The sequence below is a fragment of the Euleptes europaea genome, chromosome 10 (assembly GCF_029931775.1).
Source record: "Euleptes europaea isolate rEulEur1 chromosome 10, rEulEur1.hap1, whole genome shotgun sequence".
Classification (NCBI taxonomy): domain Eukaryota; kingdom Metazoa; phylum Chordata; class Lepidosauria; order Squamata; family Sphaerodactylidae; genus Euleptes; species Euleptes europaea.
In genome coordinates, this window is record NC_079321.1 from 46,268,397 (window position 1) to 46,293,981 (window position 25,585).

General features: G+C 42.0%; 1 protein-coding gene across 1 annotated transcript; it reads right to left on the reverse strand.

Moving 5' to 3' along the window:
- Window positions 1-691: 691 nt before the first annotated feature.
- ASRGL1 (asparaginase and isoaspartyl peptidase 1) lies at window positions 692-25,585 on the reverse strand. Its single transcript, XM_056856673.1, has 6 exons — window positions 25,388-25,585; window positions 21,939-22,081; window positions 12,475-12,629; window positions 11,110-11,228; window positions 9,526-9,636; window positions 692-921 (listed from the first exon to the last, which is right to left on the reverse strand). Exons 1-6 carry the CDS (start codon window positions 25,572-25,574, stop codon window positions 692-694), a joined length of 945 nt encoding a protein of 314 aa, XP_056712651.1. The 5' UTR covers window positions 25,575-25,585.

Here is a 25,585-nt window from a genome sequence, read left to right on the forward strand (position 1 = left end):
TATCATCTTATCTCATCATTACATATGTAGAAATGCAGTCCCGCATACTTCTTAAAATACACGAGAACACACTGTCTAAAGATGTGCACATCAAGATGAATACAATTTACAATACAGTAAGTTTTTTAATTTCTATTTTGATCACCCAGGTGATTAACTGCAATGTCCATAAACTTTCGTACTACTTGTTCTCTTATTGTATTCTAAAAGCATCATGTGACCAGAAACCAATGAGATCACTAGTTTCCCTTTGTTCTGCAGCAGGATATACAAAACACAGATGATAAACCATGGGAAATCTTTCAGCCAGAATACAGGTGGGCATCTGAACAGTAAAACATGTGGCACAATACTTAATATTAAAATAAGGTTATTTTCCCTACAGTAAACACTTGTTTTCCCACAACAGTCACATAATGTGAGAAGTTGCCTTCAAGATATTGACCCTAGAGAACAGAAATGTATCTGTCTAAGGTAAGTCACAATTGAATGGTGCACAGCCACTTTCTGTACTCTTACCTTTCTAGACCCAGTTATTTTTTCTTCTGTATTTATCTTGATTGCAAAAGATGGCCATTACTGAATGCTTTTGAAGTGGATAAAGGGGATTGCCCTTTCAGGATGGGGACAACAGATTTGCTTCCCAATGAAGGTGTACAATCTACTGTACAACCTCCACCTCCCCATATGCTTAGGATCCCATGGTGCTAAGGGCTTCTTCAGCAGATTGCTCATGCCTCTCCCCAGCATAAACACCACACTGCAGCAGGTCATCCTTCACTGTGGCCCAGGCCATCTGCTTGGTGGAAAACCTTGCAGCCCAGTCTCCTGTATGGCTGATCACAATAACCCCACCCAGCCCCCCAACTCTTGTCTTCATGTAATCTAAGGCAATGTCAGCAGCATCTTGCGGTGACTTCCCTGAAAAATAAAATCAGAATATATGAGAAATTGCATAGTTTTAAAATTTGCATTCTGTCACGATTAGCCAACAACAGGTTTTTCTAGTGGCTTCCATTCATCAATAGAATAAATAAGGTCAATAACAGCCCATTCCTGAGCCACGCCAGCGGCCCAACCCAAAGGCCTTTGGAGGCCAACAAAGGCCTCTGCAGGCACAAGGGCCCACAATGCTGGCGCATGGGCCCACCACACCGGCGCCCGGAAGGAGCACGCCTGTGTTAGTGGCCCCACGCCAGCGTGCAGACCAAGACACCGGTCCCCGGCCACCGCCGTAGCAGCACTGGGCCCGAATGCCAGAGCCTTCCGCTGGCATCCAGCCACCGGCACAGTCCGCAGCAGTGCCCCTGGAGGCATTCTGGTGCCCCGGGAGGCGTTCCGGTGCCGGCCAGGGGGCGGGACTGACGTTAGTCAGCCTCCTGAGCCGTTTCGGCTCAGGAACGCCCTCTTTTTTTTGCAGAGATATGCCACCTAAATGGTGTGTAGGGGAACACTGAAATAAACTGAGGGGAAATGCCAAAAAAAAATTAGTTTATTTGTAGCTATATATGGAACTCCAATTGAGTTACCAAAAAAAACGGGTTTTTTGTGCCGGGCAGAGGTTTCGGCAGTGCCGAAACCTCCTAAGCCTGGCACAGGCATTCCTCTCAGGAATGCACTGTGAACCTCTTAAAGAACAATCCAAAGGACAATAAATCTGGTCCCAGCAGCCCAAGGGGGACCTCTTTTCCCTCATGCAGCAGCCCCTTATGCAACACTTCTTTTGAAACTAAGAGAAGCATCAAAAGCCAGTTGGGATCTATCATGGGAGTCAGCTGTTCTGAGGGAAAACATTCCACTGGGCTAACACAAGCTGTTTGCTTGGGCCTAGGTAGCTCCCTGGATGCCATCCAATGCAATTAGCACAGAGTTCCTGCTCAGCTCCTATGGGAGTAATAGCAAACCTCCTTTCATGAAGATAATTCACAGTGGGTAGCCTTGTTAGTCTGTCTGCAGTAGTAGAAAAGAGCAGGAGTCCAGTAGCACCTTAAAGACTAACAAAAATATTTTCTGGCAGGGTATGAGCTTTTGTGAGCCACAGCTCACTTCTTCGGATACAGGCTCACAAAAAGCTCATACCCTGCCAGAAAATATTTTTGTTAGTCTTTAAGGTGCTACTGGACTCTTGCTCTTTTCTACTCCTTTCATCACACCTGTTTGCAGAATCAACTCTAGTCCAACCCACTAGCTATGCTTTACTAAACCTAATTCATTCCTGGCAATCATTGCCCAAGCCTCTTCTTAAATGCCTCCAAAGCCTGCCTATAATGATATTCCATTGGCCAGCTGTTCTAGTGAAAGACAGAAATAAATGACTTTCTATTTTGTCCCTAATTTTGTATTAAAAAAATAAAGGATTATGTATACAAGGGATAGGCATGAGTACTGTAGAATGGTAACTCAATTGGAGTTCCATATATAGCTACAAATAAACTAATTTTTTTGGGGCATTTCCCCTCAGTTTATTTCAGTGTTCCCCTGCACACAATGATTTTCAATGAATTTAGTGACCAAGAGGGAACTTCTAGGATATTCATTTCCTTGTCAGCAGTGATGCAGTTAGGTCATTTTAGATCCTGGACTTAAAGGCTTACAGGGATGGTAATGTAGACTTTAGATGTGAAGCTGTAGTCTGCTTTGGGGCTCCTGCTGAGCCTGTGAACTAAAGCCATGAACTCCTGCCTCAAAATTCAACCCTGACAGCATCAGCCTCATTGTCACCAGGATACAGGATGCTACTGAACATTGATATCCACCAAAACATCATTGTGAGAATTGGTGTCACATTTATTTTTAATAACTCCATAAACGAAGACCTTCAAAAATGATTAAATTCCAAATAGATAGTGTGTGTCAAGCACATCAGCTCCTAAAGCAGTGGGATTTAAAAAAAATTAATTTTAAAGGAAATATGGAACACTGTAAGTAAAAAATTTAGAAAGCTTCCCCCCTCCCCATGCAGCAAGCAGCCTCAATAATAGCCAGTAACAGACTCGATTCAAGATATGGAATGTCGTTTGGTATGAATATTCAGAATGCATCAGATATGAAATAGCAACACAGAGAGATAAAGATTTTGCCTTTCATCTGTATAAAACTGAAACCCAAATACCCCTGAATGGAAACTATTCTCATGCTTAGAAACTGAAGTCCCAGCATTTTCAAACACTAACAGGAAGGATATTTTCATCTAGGCAACAGCTGCCATCAGAACGCTTAGACATTCCAACTACGGCAAAAAGGACCATTCAGTTTATACCCTTAAGTGGAGCACCTGCTCTTCACTTGTGGCACACTATGATCTGAACAGCACAGGCTGATTCGGGAGGGGCTGGTGGGTGGCGGCATGTGTTGGCAATGTGATCTGAAAAAGGGTGAATTCATCCCAAAATGAAGAATGCGGTGATCTATTTTGTCATCATAGCCTCAATAAAGCACAGATGACAATGACCCCCAAATGAAACATTCCAGAGTAATTTTTCAGAAAGATTGGTTTATATGTGTCAGATCTGCTGTATAGCCTCCATGTCATCATTTCAGGCTTGCACACAGTTGCATTCATGTGGAAGAAGCACTATACAAAATGGAAGCATATTTGTACACCAAAGAAAGGATCAAAGTAATATGCTGTTTGTGAGATTTGTTGGGATCCTATGTACTGAGGCATTCGTTTACTTTCTTGTTAAGGCTACCAGCCAGCTTCTTTGCTCCATCAAGAGCAAAAATGGGGGCAGAGGCAGGGTGGCATCACACAGTGTCTCTATGTCACTTCCGGTTGCAACAAGAAGTGACTTCCACAGTACTCTAGGAATTCTCCAATCTCTATGGTAAAAACAAGAGAGATTACTTCGTGGTACAACTGGAAGAGATGTTGTGATGTCACACTATGTCTCTTCCCCATTTTTGCAGTGAAGAGTGGTAGCAGGGGCCAGGAGATGGTTTGCTATTGTGGACAACCTGATAAACCCATTTCCTGTTCACCAAGTACTACTCAGGAGCCATGTGGCACAGAGTGGTAAGCTGCAGTACTGCAATCAAACCTCTGCTCATGACCTAAGTTTGATCCTGATGGAAGTTGGTTTCAGGTAGCTAGCTCAAGGTTGACTCAGCCTTCCATCCTTCCAAGGTTGGTAAAATGAGCAATCAGCTTGCTGGGAGTAAAGTGTAGACGACTGGGGAAGGCAATGGCAAACCACCTCATAAACATAGTCTGCCTAGTAAATGTTGCGATGTGACATCACCCCATGGGTCAGTAACGACCTGGTGCTTGCACAGGAGACTACCTTTACCTTTAAGTACTACTTAAACATCAAGGCTGTGAAGGAAATTCAGCAGCACTACTTTGCATGGGGATCATCTCTAACAGAGGCCAACCCAGTACATCTTAATTTTTTTATTATTTTGTGTCAAATGATTTTTTAATATGCAGATTTAAAAATAGAAAATCAAAGCTTAAATATATATCAATGTAACAATCTTTAAAACTATTAATTCATTTACAAGGAAATCATATCCACAAATAATATTATTTAAAAGCAAACACAGAATATCTGGGAAAAATTTAAATTTCTTCAGGGATCCTGAAGACCACCTAGCAACTGGGGTACATAAGGTTGCCAGGTCTGGATTGAGAAATTCCTGGGGATATTTGGGGAGGGCAGGGTTTGGGAAGGGGAGAGACCTCAGTAGGGTATAATACCATACAGTCCACCCTCCAAAGCAGCTATTTTCTCCAGGGGAACTAGTCCTAACCGTCTGGAGATCAACTGTAATAGTGGGAGATCTCCAGATGCCAGCTGGAGGTTGGCAACCCTAGGTGTACAGTTCAGCATCATCCAAAAATAAAATGCCCTACTTCAGGGGGTACAAATAAATACTTTAAAAAGTTAATGAGCCCCATTCTGAATTTTAAAAAGTAAAACCTCTTTAGAATGTGTTATGTATCAGAATCAGAAACATTTATTGCAGCATTGCGCCAATAAAAATTAAGAACATAACAGCAATATTACAGCGGATACATTGATATTGTTTAAAAGTTGTGTCATGTTAATTTAAAAGAATATATATAAATTAAAATGTTTCATGATTTGGATAAGAAACATTTTGACATAAATTCAAAAGAAGATTTTTAACCTCGTTATTTCTTTGACTTTTATTTTACTAAACTTTGATGAAGTTTGTAGATTGCTGAGCAGAATTTGGCGACCTCTCTAATTTGTAAGGGAATTTCATCTGAGAGGAGCTTCCTAACCTGAAGTTTTTCAGAATAACCTGAGATTTTCTCAAGCATGGACCGGGACAGCTTAGAGCGGGGAATGTGTTATGTATCAAGATAATCAATCTCACAAAAGAAAAAGAAAAACAAAAGAAAAAGCAGGTCACTAAATTTGAAAAACTAATTCAGAACATTATTGTATATTTTTTAAGAGATACTCACAAGAATGCTATTTGCCCTTGATACTGGCATGTTCAAGTAACAGAAATCCAACTGTTAGCAAATGTTTCCCCTTTTCCCTTTCAGGAACACTACAAACAACTATTTATTTATATAGAATTTTTTTATGCTGTCTCTACAGGGAATCTGCTTGAGGAAGCTTGCAAAATAATAAAACATAAAACCCAGCCACAGCATGAAAACATAAAAGATTGAGCAACTTAAAATGAATTTCAGACTTAAAAGTACACTACAAAAATAGTGGTAAAATGCTGGTATAAATAAACGTTTTGGCCTGGCACTTAAAACAGAGTAACACAGGCACCAAGCAAGCCTCATTCCACAGGCAAGGGGCCACTGCTGAAAGAGTCCTGTTTCCGGTTGCCACCCACCTCACCTCTGAAGGTGGGGGCACAAAGAGCAGGGCTTGAGAGGCAGACCTTTACTAGTGGGCTGGACAATATGGGAGGAGGCAGTCTTAGATTCTTTTCCCTTCCATTTTCTAATCCACCAATTTACTTTTTATCCTAGTCATTAATTGTTCTTGACTATCAACTGTATTATAGAATACCTCCTGAGGATCTAATTTTTCTCATTTAAACTAATTCTCTATAGGACCAGTTTTACATTCAGTTTTCTTTGTTCAATCTCTGATTTGTAAAAAACCAAAGTTATCTCTCTTTTGTTCAGCACAGTGCTCCCAATATTTCTTTTTGATTTTAGAAGTAATTTTCATTTTATCTGAATGTCATCAGAAACTTTGAACTGGATCCCTTTGTAGACCAAGCAGTTGCAAGAACAAACAAAAAAAATCAGTATTTTAATTGAGGTCCTTCACAATGGCAAACTGAAGGTGGTCGTGGTGGTAGAAAGGGCCAACAAGTCACAGCCGACATAGCGACCCTAGAGGATTTTCAAGGCAAGAGACTTACAGTGGTGGTTTACCATTCCCTCCTCTGCATAGCAACCCTGGACTTTCTTGGGGGTCTCCCAATCCAAATACTAACCAGGGCCAACCCTGCTTACAGGGTCGCCAGGTCCCTCTTCGCCACTGGCAGGAGGTTTTTGGGGTGGAGCCTGAGGAGGGTGAGGTTTGGGGAGGGGATTCAATGCCATAGAATCCAATTGCCAAAGCGGCCATTTTCTCCAGGGGAACTGATCTCTATTGGCTGGAGATCAGTTGTAATAGCAGGAGAGCTCCAGCTAGTACCTGGAGGTTGGCAACCCTATTTGCTTAGCTTCTGAGATCTGACAGGATCAGGCTAGCTTGGGGCATCCAGGTCAGGATAATGGCAACTTATCATCACTGTATAGAATATTAAACTGGCTGGTCTAAAGCTGTAAAGAAAAACAGCAAATCAGGCCACCCACAGACTAGATAAGGACTCCATATACTCAGATAAGTCCCCAGAGTATACAGAAAAACAGAACTTGGTAAAATAACCAGAAAGGATGGGGGGATTGCCAGATTCCAAAATTGCTGGATCAGGAATGAGTATGTTCCAGGAGGCTCAGAATCTTGGCAACAACTAATAGCCAATTAAAGTGGAAGGGGGGGGGGAATGTCTTTGAGTATATTCAAGTCTTTGAGAATTTATAGAATCCTGGAGTGGGAGATTTTGGAGGGGAATTTCCAAATTGCTCCTTCCAGTGATTCCTTGTGAGATCTAACCATGTGTTCTCTAATAGTGAAGATGATGGCAGGGAAGAGGGGTAGCTCCATTATCCCCCTTTAGGGGTGAGGCATTACTCAGTATTGCATTACTCAAGTACTGCATTACTCAAGTTGCTTTTTGCTCACTAAGACCTGCACCTTGGCAATCTAGTATTGCTGTACAATGATCCTGATTGTTGAGCTTCAGGGAAGGATATCAGGAAGGTATTGGCTTAACCTTAGATCTCAGCGGTACCATAGATTAGACTGTATTATGGTCAGAAACCTCTAAACAATTTCTCCCCTTACCACTCCTTGCAGGGCCCCAATTTGTTCTAATCTAATAATTAAAAAGGCAACGCACACACTGAAATTTGTGTGACTGCCAAAAAATGCAGCTACAGAAAAAGGCCCATTCCCTTTGTCCTGATATATATATATATTACAATTATTTTTGAAGAGTGTATCTGTGTTAATGTTTGAAACCTGTATCCCTCGATGGATGGGGAGCTAGATGCTGGGTGTGAGATTCCCCAGAGAAATTCCTTGTGGCTGCTTCACTGCGATTGTTGCATGCAATTTGTACCTGAATGTTCAGGTTCTGGTCAGCAACTCCATTTGTAGATTTTTTTTTTTTAGGATGACACTACACATTCAGCAGCAGAACCAGTTCTGGGAGCCCTGGTCTCTGAACAGCAGCAAAGAGGCTGGAAGAAGAAGGGGCGCTTAACCCTTTCTCCCTGCCTTTAACTCATGTCATGCTACTGCCACCTCCCCCCCACCTCCGCCACATGATACAGCACAGAAGCCTCTCAGAATCCTGGCTGGAGAAGAGGACTAGATGGGAATGCCGAAGCCCCCACCAACTGCTTCTCACCTACACATTGTGCTCTACTTTGGCGCTCTGCAGCTGTTTGTGGGCTTAATGCTGAACGAAAACTTGAGTGACAAGCTATTTGTCGAGGGCTAAATAGAGATCAAAGGCAGGGGTGGCTGAGCACCAGAGTTTTGCAGATAACATGCCTGGCACATATTTGATATGACATCAGTACAGTTCTCTCTTTTGTATTTAGCGGTACACACACATGCACATCTTCCGTATCTTACTGATTAGTTTATTGTAGATGTAGTTCAGAGTTCATTTGCCTCAAAATTAAACTGTGGTCTAAGGTCTGCGGCGGCACTTGTGTGACAAAAGGGGCCATGCCTGCTGCACCTGTCTTTGGGAGAAGCAGGTCAGCTGATTATGTTTACGGACTGTAATATAAATCAAGAGCTTGGATGACATTGAGGGTAAAGCTCTCCAGGTTGATCTGTGGCCTGATTAAGTTACAGTCGCAAGAGCATCTTGTTGCTTGCTGTTGACCATGGCCCCTCTTCTACTTAATACACAGATAAGCACACTTATTTTTATTCATACTACTTCCTTTTAAAACAAGGATCAGGAAACTGGAGTTTAAAAAGGCTATACAAAGCTCACCAACAACAGCACAGTCCTGTCAGTTAAACTGGATGTGTGAACAATACAAAATTGCCGGACTTTGCTGTGAAAATTTCATACTTGTGTTTTTAAAAGCAGCCTTTGATGCGTGCAGCTGGGGAAAAATGCTTTCTAATATGAAAACGATTTTGCTGATGTTCATCTTGTTAGATTAGGGATAACAAAAATCCACCACTACAGGGAAAATCCATTGCATTATCTGGACATTGTCATCTTGGGCATGAAATCTGCCTCAAGTGTTTATGTCTCATCCCTTCCAATCTGAGAAATAATATTATAGGTTTACACCCAGGTTTATTCCAGAGTATCCCACTGAGTTCAGCAGGACAATCCCAAGTAAATGTGCATAGTAATTAACCACCTAAAAATTACTGATATCTTAATGCCAGTACATCAATCAATCAATCTTTATTAAAACAGTCATAGACCAGCACAATGCCAGCACATCTAATAACTAAGCAGTTTATAGAGCCAGCGTGGTGTAGTAGTTAACAGCAGTGGTCTCTAATCTGGAGAGCTGGGTTTGATTCCCCACCCCTCCACATGAGCAGTGGGCGCTAATTTGGTGAACCAGGTTGGTTTCCCCACTCCTACACATGAAGCCAGCTGGGTGACCTTGGGCTAGTCACACTCTCTCAGCCTCACCTACCTCACAGGGTGTCTCTTGTGGGGAGGGGAAGGGAAGGTGATTGTAAGCCAGTTTGATTCTTCCTTAAGTGATAGAGAAAGTCAGCATATAAAAACCAACTCTTCTTCTTATATGTATGTTGAGCATTTGCTCCAATTATATTCAACACCTGTGTAATATCCAAGCATCTTCTTCAGTATGTGTTCTCAGCAAATAATGGAGTAGAACCCAGTTCCATCAATAAGTGGTAGGAACGTGGTCGCCCTATACTTTCTGTAACTTAAGACACCCCGAACATCAAACTTTACCTTGTTCCATGTGATAAAGGACAAGCCTGGCTAGAACCACTTTCATAATGCTCTCCCCATGGCCAGTGGTAGAGGTGGCGCCAACATTGTTATCTGCATAACCACCACTTCCTGATCAAAGAATAAAAACAAAAAGATGAAAAGGTGACATTTTCAGTATTACGTAACTTAAATCAAGAGTCATAATTTTTTTTGTGTTGTATCTTCATGTTTTTCATTTCACTTGGATCTTGTAGAAGGACAGTATACAAATGTAGTAAATAAACAAATAAATAAGAAAAAGCCAATTACAGAAGTAGCCCTTGTAGCTTCATATTAATGAACCAGATTGATTTTGAAGCTTCAGACTGACGTATCCACATCGATGGACTTAGGTAAGCATCAGAAGACAGAGGTAAACTTGCATTTCAATAATAAGGTGTGAACTGGTGGGGATGAAGTGCCCATCACTTTCAAACAGCTGGAATACCGAAAGCCATTCATTACTGCTGGAGGTTAGCGCTAAAAGCCAGACTAGGAGCAGAGACACCCTAATTCAAAAACCTCACTCAGTCATGAAATTCACTAGGTGACCCTGGGGAAGTCACATGCTTTCAGCTTAACCTAACTTATGGGGTTTTAAATGAGGATAAACTGCAGGACGGCAGAGCCATGCATGCCTTGGAGAAACAGTGGGATAAAAATAGGATAGATGGATATCACCAGGCATTTCTTCTGAGTGGTTAGGATTCACACAACTGCAAAAACACATGGACAATCTCACTATTTGGCCATCCCATGTAGGGTGGTAAGTATCCTCATCAGTGTTGCACCGCTTTGGGAATAAACCAGTCCTTATGTCACCTTGGGAAAGGGACTGCTGGAGTCAACTACACCACCACAGTAATGTTTGGACTAACCCACAGACTGGTTAGCAGTGTGGCAGGCCTGCTGCTCACAGGATGGCAAAATCTGAACCTTAAGATGTTTTTTGGGGATAGGTGACTAAGCACACCACTCACTTCCTACAATGTCTTTAGATTCAGTGAGGAATCTAATGGAATTTTCAATGTTTGTTGGGATCATCAAGGCATATTATGCATTATTGAAATTAAGCTCACTAATAGATATTAGATATGTAGATTTATGAAAGGTCCTTCAATAAAAAATAGGAGCTTTTGACTGGCCAAGATGTTTTGCTGGCTATTTATGCTTCAGTGTTCCCACTGTCCTATACAGTGAACAAGAGGCAGCAGGAACTGCTGCCACAGAAGAAACCACAAACCCTCATATAATTTCTTTGGACTGTGGCCCTCAAGGTTTATTAAATGATGACTTAGGCACATTATATGCGAGAGAAAATAACCTCTGCTTCAATTTACTGTTTCCCTACCTATGCAGGGAATGTGGAATAGTATAGTATAGCCCGATCTTGTCACAACTTGGAAGCTAAGCAGGGTTGGTACTTGGAATGGAGTCCACCAAGGAAGACTTTGCAGAGGAAGGTAATGGCAAACCAACTCTGCTTCCCTCTTGCCTTGAAAACCCTATGGGGTTGTCATAAGTCTGCTGCAATTTGACAGCACTTTCACACACACACACTACCTGTGCAGGCTGTATCACCAACACGGCCAACCAGTTTGTTAGTAAGTCCCCCTGTTGATGTTGCACAAGCGACATTTCCTGCACTGTCGATCGCAACGGCTCCAACGGTCCCAAGGTCTCTGCCAAAAACAGCATTTCAAACAATTAGCTGAAGATCAGAGACTGTTTGCCAAAAAGAATGCTGTGTTTATTCTCCCAGGTTGCCTGTTCCAAGTACAAAAAGGCAACAGAAGTCTTCAGAAGACTTCAGTCTGAAGCCTGACCTTTAATGCAGGCACATTTATTAGCAGAAGTCATAAAGGAGTGAGTTGAGAACAATGCTCTTCTGAGTTGGCTGTTAAAAGCAAAGGGACCATCAACAGACTGCCAAATGGGACAAGATGCTAGAAAATCTGATCGGATCTCCAGGGTGGTGGGTTTTTTTGGTTGGTAAAGAGCTGCTGGAGGGCATCCTAGATCAGGCTGGGGCTGTAGGATGAGTGTGCATGGGGAAGGGTGTGAATTTCCCCCCTTATGCCATTTGTCTAACCTCAAATGGTCCACTGGAGCTGCCATTAATGATTCGGGGCTCTCTGCAGCAGTTATTTACCAAGGAAAAAAGGGGATTGCAAATCATGCAACAACTTGTCTGGCTTGGCCCAAAAGAAAACAGCAGTCGTTAATTAATTGTAATGACTGAAGCAACACACACACACACAGTCTTCAGTTCAGCCAGTTCTCTGTTTTATAAAGACCAAGAACTCCGTACGGTATATATTATGCCCAAGAACAGAGGCGCTGCAAACTATACTGCAAAGGCAATTTAAACACAATGCTATGCCATTATACCATAGTTGCACAAAGTTGGATTCAACAGGTACATTTTTCTATGAAGCTGCTGGATTAATAGCAACATTAGTCCATGTTTCTGGTATTATCTGGCTAAGGGCCGTAAATAAACAATCTATCTAGCAACATTAAATACATCAATTAAAACTTCAGTGTTGTTCTAGAAGAGTGGCAAGGAGAGAAAATGGTATCTCATCACTGCTTAAATCTGGGCCTGTTTTTTCTTCAAAATAAAACCCTAAATAATGCATTCACAATTTACTCCTGAACTCTCCCTAGAAGCTAAAATGATGAAACTGAAGCTATTGTACTTTGGTTATGAGAAGACAAGAGTCACTGGAAAAGACAATAATGCTAGGAAAAAGATGTTTTGGAGGTCATTAATTGATAGGTTCACCATAACAAATACAGCTGACTCCAGTAAATGTGGTACGGTTTCCATAATACAGTTGCAATATCTCAATTTCCCTCCTTACAGTTTAATCTGATTTGTTCAAGCAGCCAGGAATTTGTCAATGCACCAAAATGTATACTTACTTTTGGAATTCTTGAGGGTTTGAATCGGCCTCAAGGTTTTTCTTCCATCTATCTAGAGACCTTTCAGTGACGAGTTTCTCTCCGGGAACCTCAGGAAATCCCATGGCCTTGGCAAAGGCAAAAGCTCCCTGGTCAGTCAGCAACATGTGGTCTGTCTGAAGGAGGAAAGAAAGCAGCTCCTCAGTCAAACAGTTCCACCATCATGACTTTCAACAAAATAAAGAGACACAGGTACATCTCTAATTCCCCCCTTTTTTGAAGTCAATAGTAGAATTCCTAATGAAGGTAAAGGCAATTTGAATTCCACTCCATCCTCCCCACAATGCAGAGGCAGACAGGCATCAGAGGGTGGGGAGAGAGGGTTTAAATGCCCACTGGGCCCACCCTCGTCCCTCTTTGTTTTCTGGCTGTCCTGTTGTTTTACCCTCCCTCTCTCCCATCGATTCAGAATAGACTCAACTCATCACCTGTTTGGGGCCAGGTAGGAGTTTTTGGACCCTTTGGTTTGATAGGCTGTATGTTAGATTTAAATAAATATACACGTTGTATCTATATTAATAAACTGTGTTAGATACTGGAAACTTTTATACTGTAAAAATCAACAGTTATTGTTGAACAATGGATACTAGGGGAAATTGTGTTAAACACTGAAAAGATGTCTACTGTGTAAGCCAACAGTTTTCTGTTTTGAATATAAACACACATATATTTTATTATAGGAACTAGTATTTTGTTGTTTTCTTTCAGTATATTTGGTACCTATACTCCCTATTATTATGTTGGCTATAGGCCTTGACATTTTCTGTAGGGGACACCGGGACACCCTAGGATGTCCTCTGGCAAGGGGAGTGAGGTGGTGTCCCAGTCTTTGTCCGACCTCCCCTGCTCATCTGAGTCAGACTCAGCATCAAGTACGGGCACCTGCCTCTTGGGTCTTATCAATTTCGGGGATTCAAGTCCCTTGCGATGTGCCTCCGATAACAATTTCTGGTAGTCACGATCAGATGCTGAATGACGGTATGGTCCTGTCTCCTAGATGTTGTGCCACACTCCCCCAAGCATCTCATTGTCAGTATATGCAGCTTGGCAATTCCAATGCAGAGAGTGGTACCATTTTAGCCATGAGCCACGTATTTTGTAGAAGTACTTGGTTACTATAGCAACCCAAATGCACATGCCTCCTCAGGATCAATCCCCTGATGTCAAACCAACAAAAGAAAACCCTTATGTCTGTGTCAGAGAAATTTCCTCTCCTGAAATAGGAACAAAAGCAGCTTATGAGTCTCCAACATAGGATAACAGAGATACTCAGGTGCTGTGGTACCTGCACTTGGAGCGATCATATGTAAAGCAAAGCAGTACAATGAACCTCCCTGAATGAAGCCTCACAAATCTGGAATATTCTAGTCCTTAACAATACTTCCTTGTGCAATACTGCCCTCTTCTGTCTTTTTAAGCAAAGCACCAAGCTACATGTGACTGTTACACATTTACTCAGAAGTAAGAAACATTGAATCAGTGGGACTTAGTCTCAGGTAGATGTTGTTACAGCCTTTAAATAATATTTGACAAAGTCTAACCACTTAACAATACTAGACAGGCAATAGACATCCAGTCAGTCTTTGTTTAAACAACAACAACAACAAACAAAACACAATAGGTATTGTCGAAGGCTTTCACGGTCAGGGTTCATTGGTTCTTCTGGGTTATCTGGGCTGTGTGACCGGGGTCTTGGCATGGGTATGGCCCACTAGGGTGGGAACTGGAGAGAGGAACTGGCCGAAATTGCCTTCCATTTGTGCAAGAAAGCCTCTGGGTCCTGCCATTTTGTTAATATAATGTGCGGCCAACAGGGAACCTAAATATTTGGTGAAGTGAGATTATGTCCTTGACATCTTAAAAACAAAACATTTGAAAATAAAAAATAAAAATAAAATACCAAGACCATGGTCACACAGCCTGGATAACCTACAAGAACCAAAAAACACAATAGGGTTTCCTGGCTGATTTTTTAAAAACAAAAAGTAAATACGTTTTTCCTTTCATCTGAACCGGGGCATTCTGACAAGTCTTACCATATGTACGTATGAACATAGTCTTTTAAAAGTGTTTCATTTTATTGGTAATGTCAGTCAAGATCACCTTAAACTACAAGTACCGGTACCATCACAAAACAAAGCCCTATTATAGAATTAGATATAAAGCGATATAAAAAAAAGAGATCCAGGGCAGAGAATGTGAATGCATCACTGAAATATTATTTATTTATTAAGATATGTTGCAGGTACTAGCTGGAGATCAGTTGTAATAGCAGGAGATCTCCAGCTAGTACTTGGAGGTTGGCAACCCTAGTTGTTGTGAAGATAAACGGGAGGAGAATGATGTAAAGCTGCTTTGGGTCCACACTGTGGAGAAAGGCAGCATATAAATAATAAATATAGCTAAAGTTAGGGACAGATAAAAAGTAAGTTGGTGGGTGGGAAGGAAGGAAGTGGAGAAGAAAAAGGGGAGAGGCTGTGGGGACTTTTGGGAAAGGGACAGCGGAAACAGCGGAGGAGGGAAAATGAGATGCCCTCATGTGTCCTTTCAGGTCCCCTGCTTTGTGTGTGTGCGCGTGTGTGTATATGTAATTATATATATAATTTCCTATTTTGAGAAAACATCTGACGTTGGGGTGCAAATTTATTTTATGTAAGAAAGCCCATGTTTGATGGCTTACCCTTTGTGCCTCAGAGCAACTTACAAATATTTCCATTAAAACAATAAATATAACATACATCATTCATAAAAACACTTTTCAAACACCCCCATGCGTCCAGCTCAGGTTCCAATAATTGCTGTCACTAGCGCTTTGCAGGCTTTGCAGTGCTTTCTTAAAACCTCCAAAGAGGATGCCTCTCTTACCTGCTCAGGGAGCCCATTCTATAATGTGCGTGGGGGGCACTGCTGAAAAGCAACAGGCTCTGGCAGACGCCAGGCAAGCAACTCCGATGGATCAGAGACCAGAAATGACCAGTAGAGTGTAGCTGGTGTACAGAGACATATGGGGAGAGACTGTTCTTTATCTGATAGGTTAGTGTAGTGACCCACACTCTGTTTTCTTAATCTGATAGGACTTTTATTTTCAAATGTTTTGTTTTTAAGATTTCAAGGACATAATCTCACTTCACCAAATATTTAGGTTCCCTGTTGGCAGCACATTATATTAACAAAATGGCAGGATCCAGAGGCTTTCTTGCACAAATGGAAGGCAATTTCGGCCAGTTCCTCTCTACAGTTCCCATCCTAGTGGGCCATACCCATGCTCTACCACAGATTCTCCCACCCTTCAGGATAGGCCTGCCTCTTCCGCACTGCAGAACAGAATTCTTTCCTGGTTCGCTGGACCCCATCCAATATATAGTACTTCAGTAATTATGGAAGTAATATCCTCAACTTTGTTAATACAGGGTATGATTTGCTGGAAACGTATCTTACTCACCATGAGCCGCATAAGAATACAGAAGAAGCTTTGTTATCCAGCGCTTATAGTGAATGTGAATTGCTGATTGATCAAATAAGCTTGTTGCTCAAGCTTGTTGCTCTACTTTGGCACTACCCAGACTAAACCTCATCCCATTGGCAATGACATGGCTAAAGCCCTATGGAACACTTCCCTCAAAAGCTTTGGTTGTACTGTTATTACCTTAGTTTTCAAATGACACTTATAAAAGCTGACCTCCTCTATATACATTGTGCATAGGGTTGCCAACCTCCGGGTAATAGCAGATCTCCTGCTATTACAACTGATCTCCAGCCGATAGAAATCAGTTCACCTGGAGAAAATGGCCGCTTTGGCAATTGAACTCTATGGCATTTAAGTCCCTCCCCTCCCAAACCCCCGCCTTCCTCAGGCTCCGCCCCAAAAATCTCCCACCGATAGCGAAGAGGGACCTGGCAACCCTAATTGTGCATCTGGACCATTGTTTAGGAAAGCTCAGGCCACAATAAATTAGTGAGCTTTGGTTGGGCCATAGCCTTTTGCTGGTACCCGGATACTTTTCTAGTTACTCATTTTATTTTCAGTTACTCATTTATCACTCAAAGCAAATAACGAAAGCACACCACTGAAGTCTCCAAATGTTGGTACATCTCCAAAAGCAATCATTTAGCAGATCTGTCCTTCTGAGGAGTTATTAGTTCATGGCATTAAATAGCTGGCACAGCTTAATGAAATGTATCTCAATGAACTGTTTAACAAGCACGACTCACGGGCATTGCTAGACAAAATCTGAAGAAATCCATTTTGGCCACCAGAGGGAGTCCATATTGTAGCCATTAACAGACCCAACTTGTTAATTAAGAACCTACTTAACTTTGCTTGTTTAGAACAAAAAGATTCTCATCACCTAATATTGTTTTTTTAAAAACAACAACAACAACAACACATATTGAAATATTTTCTGAGTTACAGAGTTTCCCTATATGCATAATTTGAAGAGTCAGTTTAGTGTAGTGGTTAGAGTGTTGGACTGGGATCTGGGACAGCCAGGTTCAAATCTCCACTCTGCCATGGAAGCTTGCTGGGCAACCTTGGACTAATCACACACTCTCAGCCTAACCCACCTCACAGGTTGTTGGGAAGATAAAATGGAGGAAAAGAGAATAATGTAAACTGGAACGGGTCCCCCTTGGAGAGAAAAGAAGGGTATAAATGAAAATGGAAAGCATCTTCACATATAATGACATGGTGTATTATCCAGCTGGAGGGAAGGTGGCTTGTACAGCCCGATCTCATCTGATCTCGGAAGCTAAGCAGGGTCAGTACATGGAAGGGATACTGCCAAGGAAGACTGTGCAGAAGAAGGCAATGGCAAATCACCTCAGCTTCTCACTTGCCTTGAATGCCCCTTGCTGGGGTTGCCATAAATCAGCTGCTATTTGGTAGCACTTTACACACACATTATCAGGCTGCATGAAGGAATAGGCCAAAAATAAAATCACCTTGATACTGAAGTTTACAATGGTTTGAGCATGATGGAGTAGTGCCTGGATGCTCTGTGACATTTCTAAAAGCCATGTTCGCAGTAACAGCATCTTCTTGTGCACAGGTATCACTGGCTACTAATATGTCAGTGGTAAGATACATAGAGGACACAGAAAGGAAACAACATTTTAGCTAGCAAATGAGCTCCTGGAATACAGGCCACTGTACGAAAAGAGTTGCTCTGTAAGGACCTTCTTTCTGCATGGAATGCGAACACACATTTATGCTGAATTTCACAGTGAATTCAAGGGACGACAGAATGATTTTTAAAGTCAGCAAAGAGGCTCCATTTTACCAAGCTATCTGGGTTATGACCTAAAACAGTTGCACCAAAAATCCAAATGAAACAGAAGACAATTTAACTGCGTGCAAGAAATGGTTCTTTATTGTGACATCATTCATCAAAACCAGACACTTTTTGAGCTAAAACTGCCCTTCAAAAGAGGAATAGTTACTAGTTTTGTAGAAAGCCAGCTATCTCATGCGCCAAAAGTTCTATATATCTGTTTTTCTTCTAGAAGAAATCATAATTCAAATTTGATGGTCTCACAATGAAATTCCATTTCCAGCCCTCTCTTCTGTTCTGACAAGTGGGTAGAGTAACAACCATTGCTGCATGCAAGGGTAGCACTGTTCTGTAACTTGACTGAAACGCTAGCTTTGGCATCTGAAGTGTAACATCTGGGATTAGCACATAAAACGACTGCCACAATCTTGATTATTAAAGGATAGGGTTGGCATCTCTTTCTGTCCCTATTCCTGGATATTGGCCTAAATTCCTCTGTTGAATTTTGACTTCAGTGGGTTTACAGAAAGTAACTAAGCGGTTTTAATTATTATTTTTTTAAGCTGATCTATGATCTTCTTCTGGTATGAGGTCTGCTTTATGGATTTTTTAGGGTGTTCAGTGGTGGTTTCATGCTGCATTTATGTCTCAGGACTGTTTTAAAATAACTTTTGTTTTTAATATTGATAATATATTTTATGATTTCATGGTATTGTTTTTCCTTGGAAGTGGCCCTTTGCAGTACTCCAGGAAGCAATATATAAATTTCCTAAATAGGTAAAACATTTATCTTTACTGAAGCAAGAAAATGCTGCTAATAGCTATTTGTCTCACAATTCACATGGTACAGTTTTAATAAAATTATTTTCATTAGTAATTCCAGGCTGCATACATTGTGTGAATGATTTATTTCCCAATAGCCTGTTCTCTGCAGCATTTTAGAGTGATGTATTTGTTAGGGAATTAACCTGCATCTATAATACACATCTGTAGGGGGGGATTTGGGGGGAGGGGAGTCTTCTGATGTCTTAAAAATGTGCCACGTGAATTAGCATTTTTATTTCCATTTTTTCAGCCCTGCTGCAGGGAAAACAAATCCACATAGTTAAGTACAAAGTTAATAGAAAATATCCTCCATCTGTGCAAAAACCACCTTGTATTTCCAGTGGGTAACTTCAGCTGTGTGTGTGTGTGTGTGTGTAAAGTGCTGTCAAGTCGCAGCCGACTTATGGTGACCCCTTTTTGGGGTTTTCATGGCAAGAGACTAACAGAGATGGTTTGCCAGTGCCTTCCTCTGCACAGCAACCCTGGTATTCCTTGGTGGTCTCCCATCCAAATACTAACCAGGGTTGACCCTGCTTAGCTTCTGAGATCTGACGAGATCAGGCTAGCCTCGGCCATCCAGTTACTGGTTCAAAAAAGGCTCTCTATTAATTATCTCCAATCTCTTATGTATCAGCGAGTTGCATCAAGTGACTATTGTCTATACCTCAATCTGTACATCTTTGGGTTTTGATGGCACTTACCGAAGGCCTGTATAATCAGTGACTTTTCAGTGGAAACAGTTTCCCTTTTGCTTCATGGCCAAAGAACTGATCTGCCTTTTCTGCAGCTGTTGACCAACTGGCTCTATAAAGGATTCACCTACAGCAGGGTTGCATAATGTGTCATCCACCAACAGGGCCTGATTAAGTCCTTCAGAGGCCTATGCACTTAAAAGATTTCAGTGCCCCCATATATATGTAAAAAACAACCGTTAATATTAAATTATTTAATATTTTAAAAAATAATAATATATTGAGCCTAGTGTGATCAGTGTGATTATTCTTTGTTCCCACTTTTTCTTAATCCTTGCTTTTTTTAAAGGATAAGAGTAAAAATGTTGATGTTCCGGGGTTTTTTGAGTCACTGTATGTATGTAAATTTTTCATTTATCGTAGGGGCCCCTTTTCGTGGACCTGGTTCAACTGCACCATTTGTAGTTTTGAACTATATGGTCCATGGTAAATCTGGCAATGGAAAATTTCTGTGGTAAATCCGGCAACGGAAAATTTCTGTGGTGCTCCCCTTCCCTTGATGCCCTAAGCACGTGCTTATTTTGCTCAATGGTTAATCCGGCCCTGTCCACCGAGCTTCATGTAGACCCCTGCACTGTTTTGTGCTTGGCAGCTCCCCTGTTCTTGCAGCTTCAAGCAGGCAGCAAAGCCAGGAGGTTTAGCAAGACTTGGGTGGGCTCCCATGTACCTCCAGCGAGGTACACTTCACTCGGTGGGCAACTCAAAAGCTGTGCCAACCTGAGCTAGAGGCTGGCAATCAGAAGGCACAAAAGGTCAGTAAAATGCTAGAAACCTTCCTTATCACTTTGAGGCTTCAAGCCATGACTACACCCAGAGACTTTAATAAGTACATGAATAGGGTTGCCAGGTCTCCCCTCTCCTCCGGCAGGAGGCTTTGGGGGCAGAGCTCAGGGATCGCGCGCACTACTTCTGGTTTACAACCGGAAGTGCAGACCTTCACTCACCTGGGGAGCTGATTTGGTGACCCGGGTGGTGAGCGGGGCTGGGCCAGCCAGCTGAGCATCAGGGTGGCTGGGAAGCCACTGCGGCACCTGTCCTTCCCCGCGGTGGTGCGTAATGGTGCCCAACACATGCGGGGGCTGGGGCAGGGCTCTGCCACACGTGCGCCATCCTTCTGTACTTCCTTGGCCCCGCCCAAGTTCTGTGTTGCAGCGGGCACAAACACGCGTGCACATGCGCGTGCATGTTTGCTCGCTGACCCTCAGCTGGTCGGCAGGCAGAGGGGCAAATGACTGGGGGTTTGCCCGCCACCACCGGGCACCGGGTAACCCTATACATGAAGGACAGTTGAGCTCTTTGCCCAAACAGATTTCACAAAGCTCCTGAGAAATCTAAGAACTAGCCGAACAGAGTAAAACTTCGGTGCAACTTGCTTCTTAAACTTTTTTTTTTAATTGGCAACGTTAAACCTGCTTTGAACATGGCAACATTAGAATAAAACTTGAGCAGCAGAATCACATCCTGAGTGTACATGCTGAACCTGGAAAAATGGTCAGTCCACACAATTTGGTGTAGGGAGGGGGAGATGATCAAGTGGGGAATACCCTGTCGATGGGCACATAAGCCATTTCTAAATTGGCTTTTATATATGTTGTTTTAAAGTTGATTGTTTTGTCAATAAACAACAATGATTTCTCACCTAGAGTCCTGAGATACTCAGGAGAAAGGCAGGTATACAAATATTGTCAATCAAACAAAAAAAAATGAGTAACACTCATTCCCTGCAGTCACTCAAACTAATCACCAGAAGGCATCGGTCATATGATCTGAGGAGTTGCCTCCTGAACCTTGGGATTTTTTACTAATATTACACAGTTTAAAGGCAAAGTTAAAATGGTGCTATAGACCTGAACTGGACTGGGAGGCATGTGTGACCAAGGATAATGAAAGATTTAGACACGGAAGATCTGGCTTCATATCCAAGCTCTCATGGATGGTGCACTGGCCTCATTGGTGACTTATTAGCTTTCAGCCTAATTCCTTGGTTGTAACATGGGCATAATTACCTACCTCACAGGGATTGGTAAGGCTGAATGATATCAGGGTTGTTAAACATTCGATACACAAGAAGTGCTATACTGATGAACCTGAGGCCCCTACAGGCATGCAGTTCTCTGCAATTCATACAAACTGTTTTCTTCTACACTGAAATGGGGGGGGAGGGGAGGGTAGAACCACCTTGCTGGGCCAAGTTACGGGTATGGGTTAAAAGTCTGTAGTGGAAAAAACAACCTATGCAAATAACTGAAAAGAGAGCTAGGGCTTTAGAGGTTACTGCAAAGCTTGCTCATTTGCCAGGGTTTGTGATGGGATATGAGCAGGTGGCATCTTTTAAGGGAGGGTGGTAACTTTTTTTTAAAAAAATTATTTGATCTTAACTTGCAATGTAGTAATGCTTGTAAGTGAAAAGGAAGCAGTAACAAAAATGGGATGCCCCCAACAGCAATGGTACAGTTTATTTCATCCTCAGTTTGCTGAATGGGTGGATCTGGCCAGAAGCAGAGGCAGTGAAATGTCACAGTATGTAAGATGCATAGCATTTCTTTTTTCAGTTAAACCTGTAACTTTGGCATACCTTTTCCATGATGAGCCGAGAAAGTTTTATTGGATTAGCTATACATTTCACAGCAGATACTGCCCCCGAGGCTAGATTTTTTCCATCCATGATAATGGCATCCATTTCCACTTCACCCTTCTCATTTAACACAGAGCCACAACCTAAGAATCAAACATAAACAGGACAGTAATATACCCCCACGTGAAGCTTCCTTATACTATCTGAACCCTCTAGACCTCAGTATTCTCTACTCTGACTGGTGAGAGTTCTCCAGAGAAAGGTCTTTCCCAGCATCGGGTACCTGAGATTCTCTGATTCAGAGAGGCCAAGCATCGAATTTGAGACCATCTGTATGCAAGGTATGTACTCCACTACAGCCCCTTCTCAACCAACCATGAAACCAACCAATTTAATTACATTTTAATCAATTTGTGTCTTAACACTCTTTAAGTGACAGTTTCTGAAAAGCCAACATTCTGCAGAAACACTTGTAAATGCAACCACAAATCCCAGTACTATAAATAGAAGCCCTGCATATTTTCTGCTCATGACACATCTCTTCTCCCTGTATAGCAGGAACCTATTATAAAGACCAAAAAACCATGCTTTCCCTCAACATTTTAATTTTATTTTCCCCCTTTTGCAGAAACATTATTTGATGAGGGTATGGGAAGGAACATATCAATCTGATATGAGAGAAGCAAAGAGAAGGTAATAAGCAATTGGGGACAACTGGGGAAAAATAGGAAATTATATTGAGTGGCAACTTGTCGTGGTCTTACCAAGAAGAACTCACTCACTCATTCACTCCCACTGCTGTTTTGAACCTTCAAACATACAGCCCTCAGCTAATAAGCAAAGTCCAAAGAAGAACGTTGAACAAAGGCTAGGAACTGTAAGCACTTGTCCCATCGACAACCAAAAGCCACACCAGGAGACTTAGTAGTCCAAAAGAGTTGGTTTAATGGTATCACAGGCAAGCAGAGCTTAGAAATCCAAAGACAGCAATGGGGGGAAATGGCATGCATTTGATAATATAAGAACATTAGAAAAAGCGGCAGCAATACAGTCTCACGAGATAACCTCAAACAGTCTAGAGGCACCACGACTCCCCCGGGCACCTGCTAGCTTCAAATGGAATAGGAATGCAGCTTTGGGGAAACAGTCCTTGAACGAAAGTCTGTGAGAAAACGAAACTATCTGAGACACAGCGAGTAGGTCTGACAGGAACTTGATTTAAGCAAAAAGAAAGGTGCAATACTGAATTCTTAAACATGCACTGGACTGGACACTGAAAATTCAGCTACAAGATTATGGCAAAACACAGTTGCTTAGTCACAATAGATTCTCTTCTGCAAAGTGCTAAAATATATAAACACCACAACATTCAATGCCATACATGGAAAATAGACTTCTATTAAAGCCCTATAACTACAAAACCTTTTGACTAATCAGTGGTTTTGTTTTCTTTATATCAAGCTGTGTGTCTGAGATCTTAGCTTAAAACTATAATACTAAATTATGGTGAATAATTTAATGGATCTTCATTAGAATATCTGTTTTCTAGCTCACCTTTGATGCAAAGGAACCCTGTAGTTCAAACAACATCTTTCTAAGGGCAATGCAAAAGGGTGCCATCCCTCTGGCACCCATTCAGCAACCGTCTGACCAGCTCCACCTGTTTGCTATTCTTTCTTCTCTCAATTCCTGTTGGGTCTTAATGTTGCCAGTTTCTTCCTGCAACATATGTGCAGCCTGCTTCATCATTTATGAAGATCAACTCCACATGGGGGATTTCAAACAACTTCAGTCAGATTCTTTTTTACACAGTACATTTAATCCTGTTCACTCAAGAGCAGCTGTATGTTACAGCTGAGCATGATTGCAAAACTGGATGCTGTGTACATTAGAGTACCCAAACTTTCAACAAGCTGGCCATGTAGTTATCACAACTGCAGGACTTGCTGTTTTTCTCACACATTATCATCCTTGGATGTGTGAAGTACATTACTAATGAGGCACCAAAATAATCACCTGAACAAGGAGGAAGAATGCTCAGAGAAAGGTATGCTAATTTTAGAATGGAGAGTTCTTGTGAAAAAAAAGCACTACACAAATCCTACCATTTATATACTTGCTAAGTTGATGAAGCTGTCATGAACTGATAACTATGATTATCTCATGCCAGAAAGGTGATGATAGATTTGTGATGGTTTAATAGCAACCCCACGTACCCAACAGAGACCACCCAACTATTCTACTGAAAAGCAGCAGGGAGGGCTGTTTCTGACTTCAGTGTGAAACAGATTGCATCCTTGAACTGCAGAACCACTTCAAGGAACTGCCTTTCACAAAGAACCTCCTTAAAGCAGCACAATGTCATTGCTAGCCGATAAATACATGTTCCTGGCCAATCCTAGTTCTTCCTGTGCTTCCATCTTAAATTAATTGCTCTGGCCACCAATACTCAATGGTTCTGTTCCTCCAGAGCAGCCATCTCCATGACCCTATGGTGCCCTTACCTCTTGTCTTCAGTATGGTTGACAGGCAAGAGAACAGAAGGGGATATCAAAGACAGATTTCATTCCTACATGAATATGGCTTCCTCTGCTATGATCTGAGAATCCTTGGCATATAATTTTCCTATAACAGGCTGTTGCCTAGTTCAGGCCGGTGGGGTTGTACCAGTGTAGAAGGAAGAAAACACAGCCAGTACGTGACACAGACCCCTATCAGCATAGAGGGAGTCAATTTTCTGCCGTTCTTTCAAAAAGATATTTGTAAAAGTTTGCCTTAGAATACAGGAGAGTTATCCTGCAAGAGTGCAATGCATGGATGCCCTGTTTGATTGTGTTAGAGTTAATAACTTTAAAATGTTTCCCAGTCTTTACCAAATTTCATGCATACAGAATTGCAACTTAAAAGGCGAGAAAGAGTATTCTCAGCTGGGAAGGCACCGTTCCCCGACACCAGATGCAGGAGCATAAACTTTTTTCCCCCCTGGGGTAAGCCTGGATAGCTTTTATATCAGATGCCACAGTTATTGCCAGCTACGACAAGCAGTTCTCAAATCTGGCTAGCATTCATAGCTGTCTAGAACACACCCATATGGCACTCAGCCTTTCTTTCACAGCCTACTTATAACAGGACAAGCGTGGATGAACCTGCCTGTGTGTAAGCTGCCTTAAATATTCTTCTTAGAGCTGCCAACTTTTTAATTGATCTGACTTGTGTGCCTTAACAGCAGCCGGACTTGCAGAAAGTTAGAAGGCGCAGCTCTTTGCAGCATGGAAAATAAAGTGATGGGAGGAAAATTTCACTTGCTAAAGCTCTGCATGTTCGGCTGCTATTACAAGACAGAGTAGCAGGGCCAGTACGAAAAAGTTGGCTAGTCTCTCTCTCTATATATATATAAATGGTGCAGTCGCAATTTCACTCTCCCGAAATGGAAAGCACATAGCAATTACCTGCATTAAAATGTGGATCATCTTCCATTACCGCTACAGCTTCTTCAACTGCATCTAATGCAGTCCCTCCTCGTTTAAGGATACTGTAACCTTTCAGGGCTGCTCTCCTTACACCGGAACGGCTTCCTTCTTCCCGTTCTTTAAAGATGCGGCCAGCTCCTCCATGAACGACAATAACAGGCTTCATGCTGCCAAATC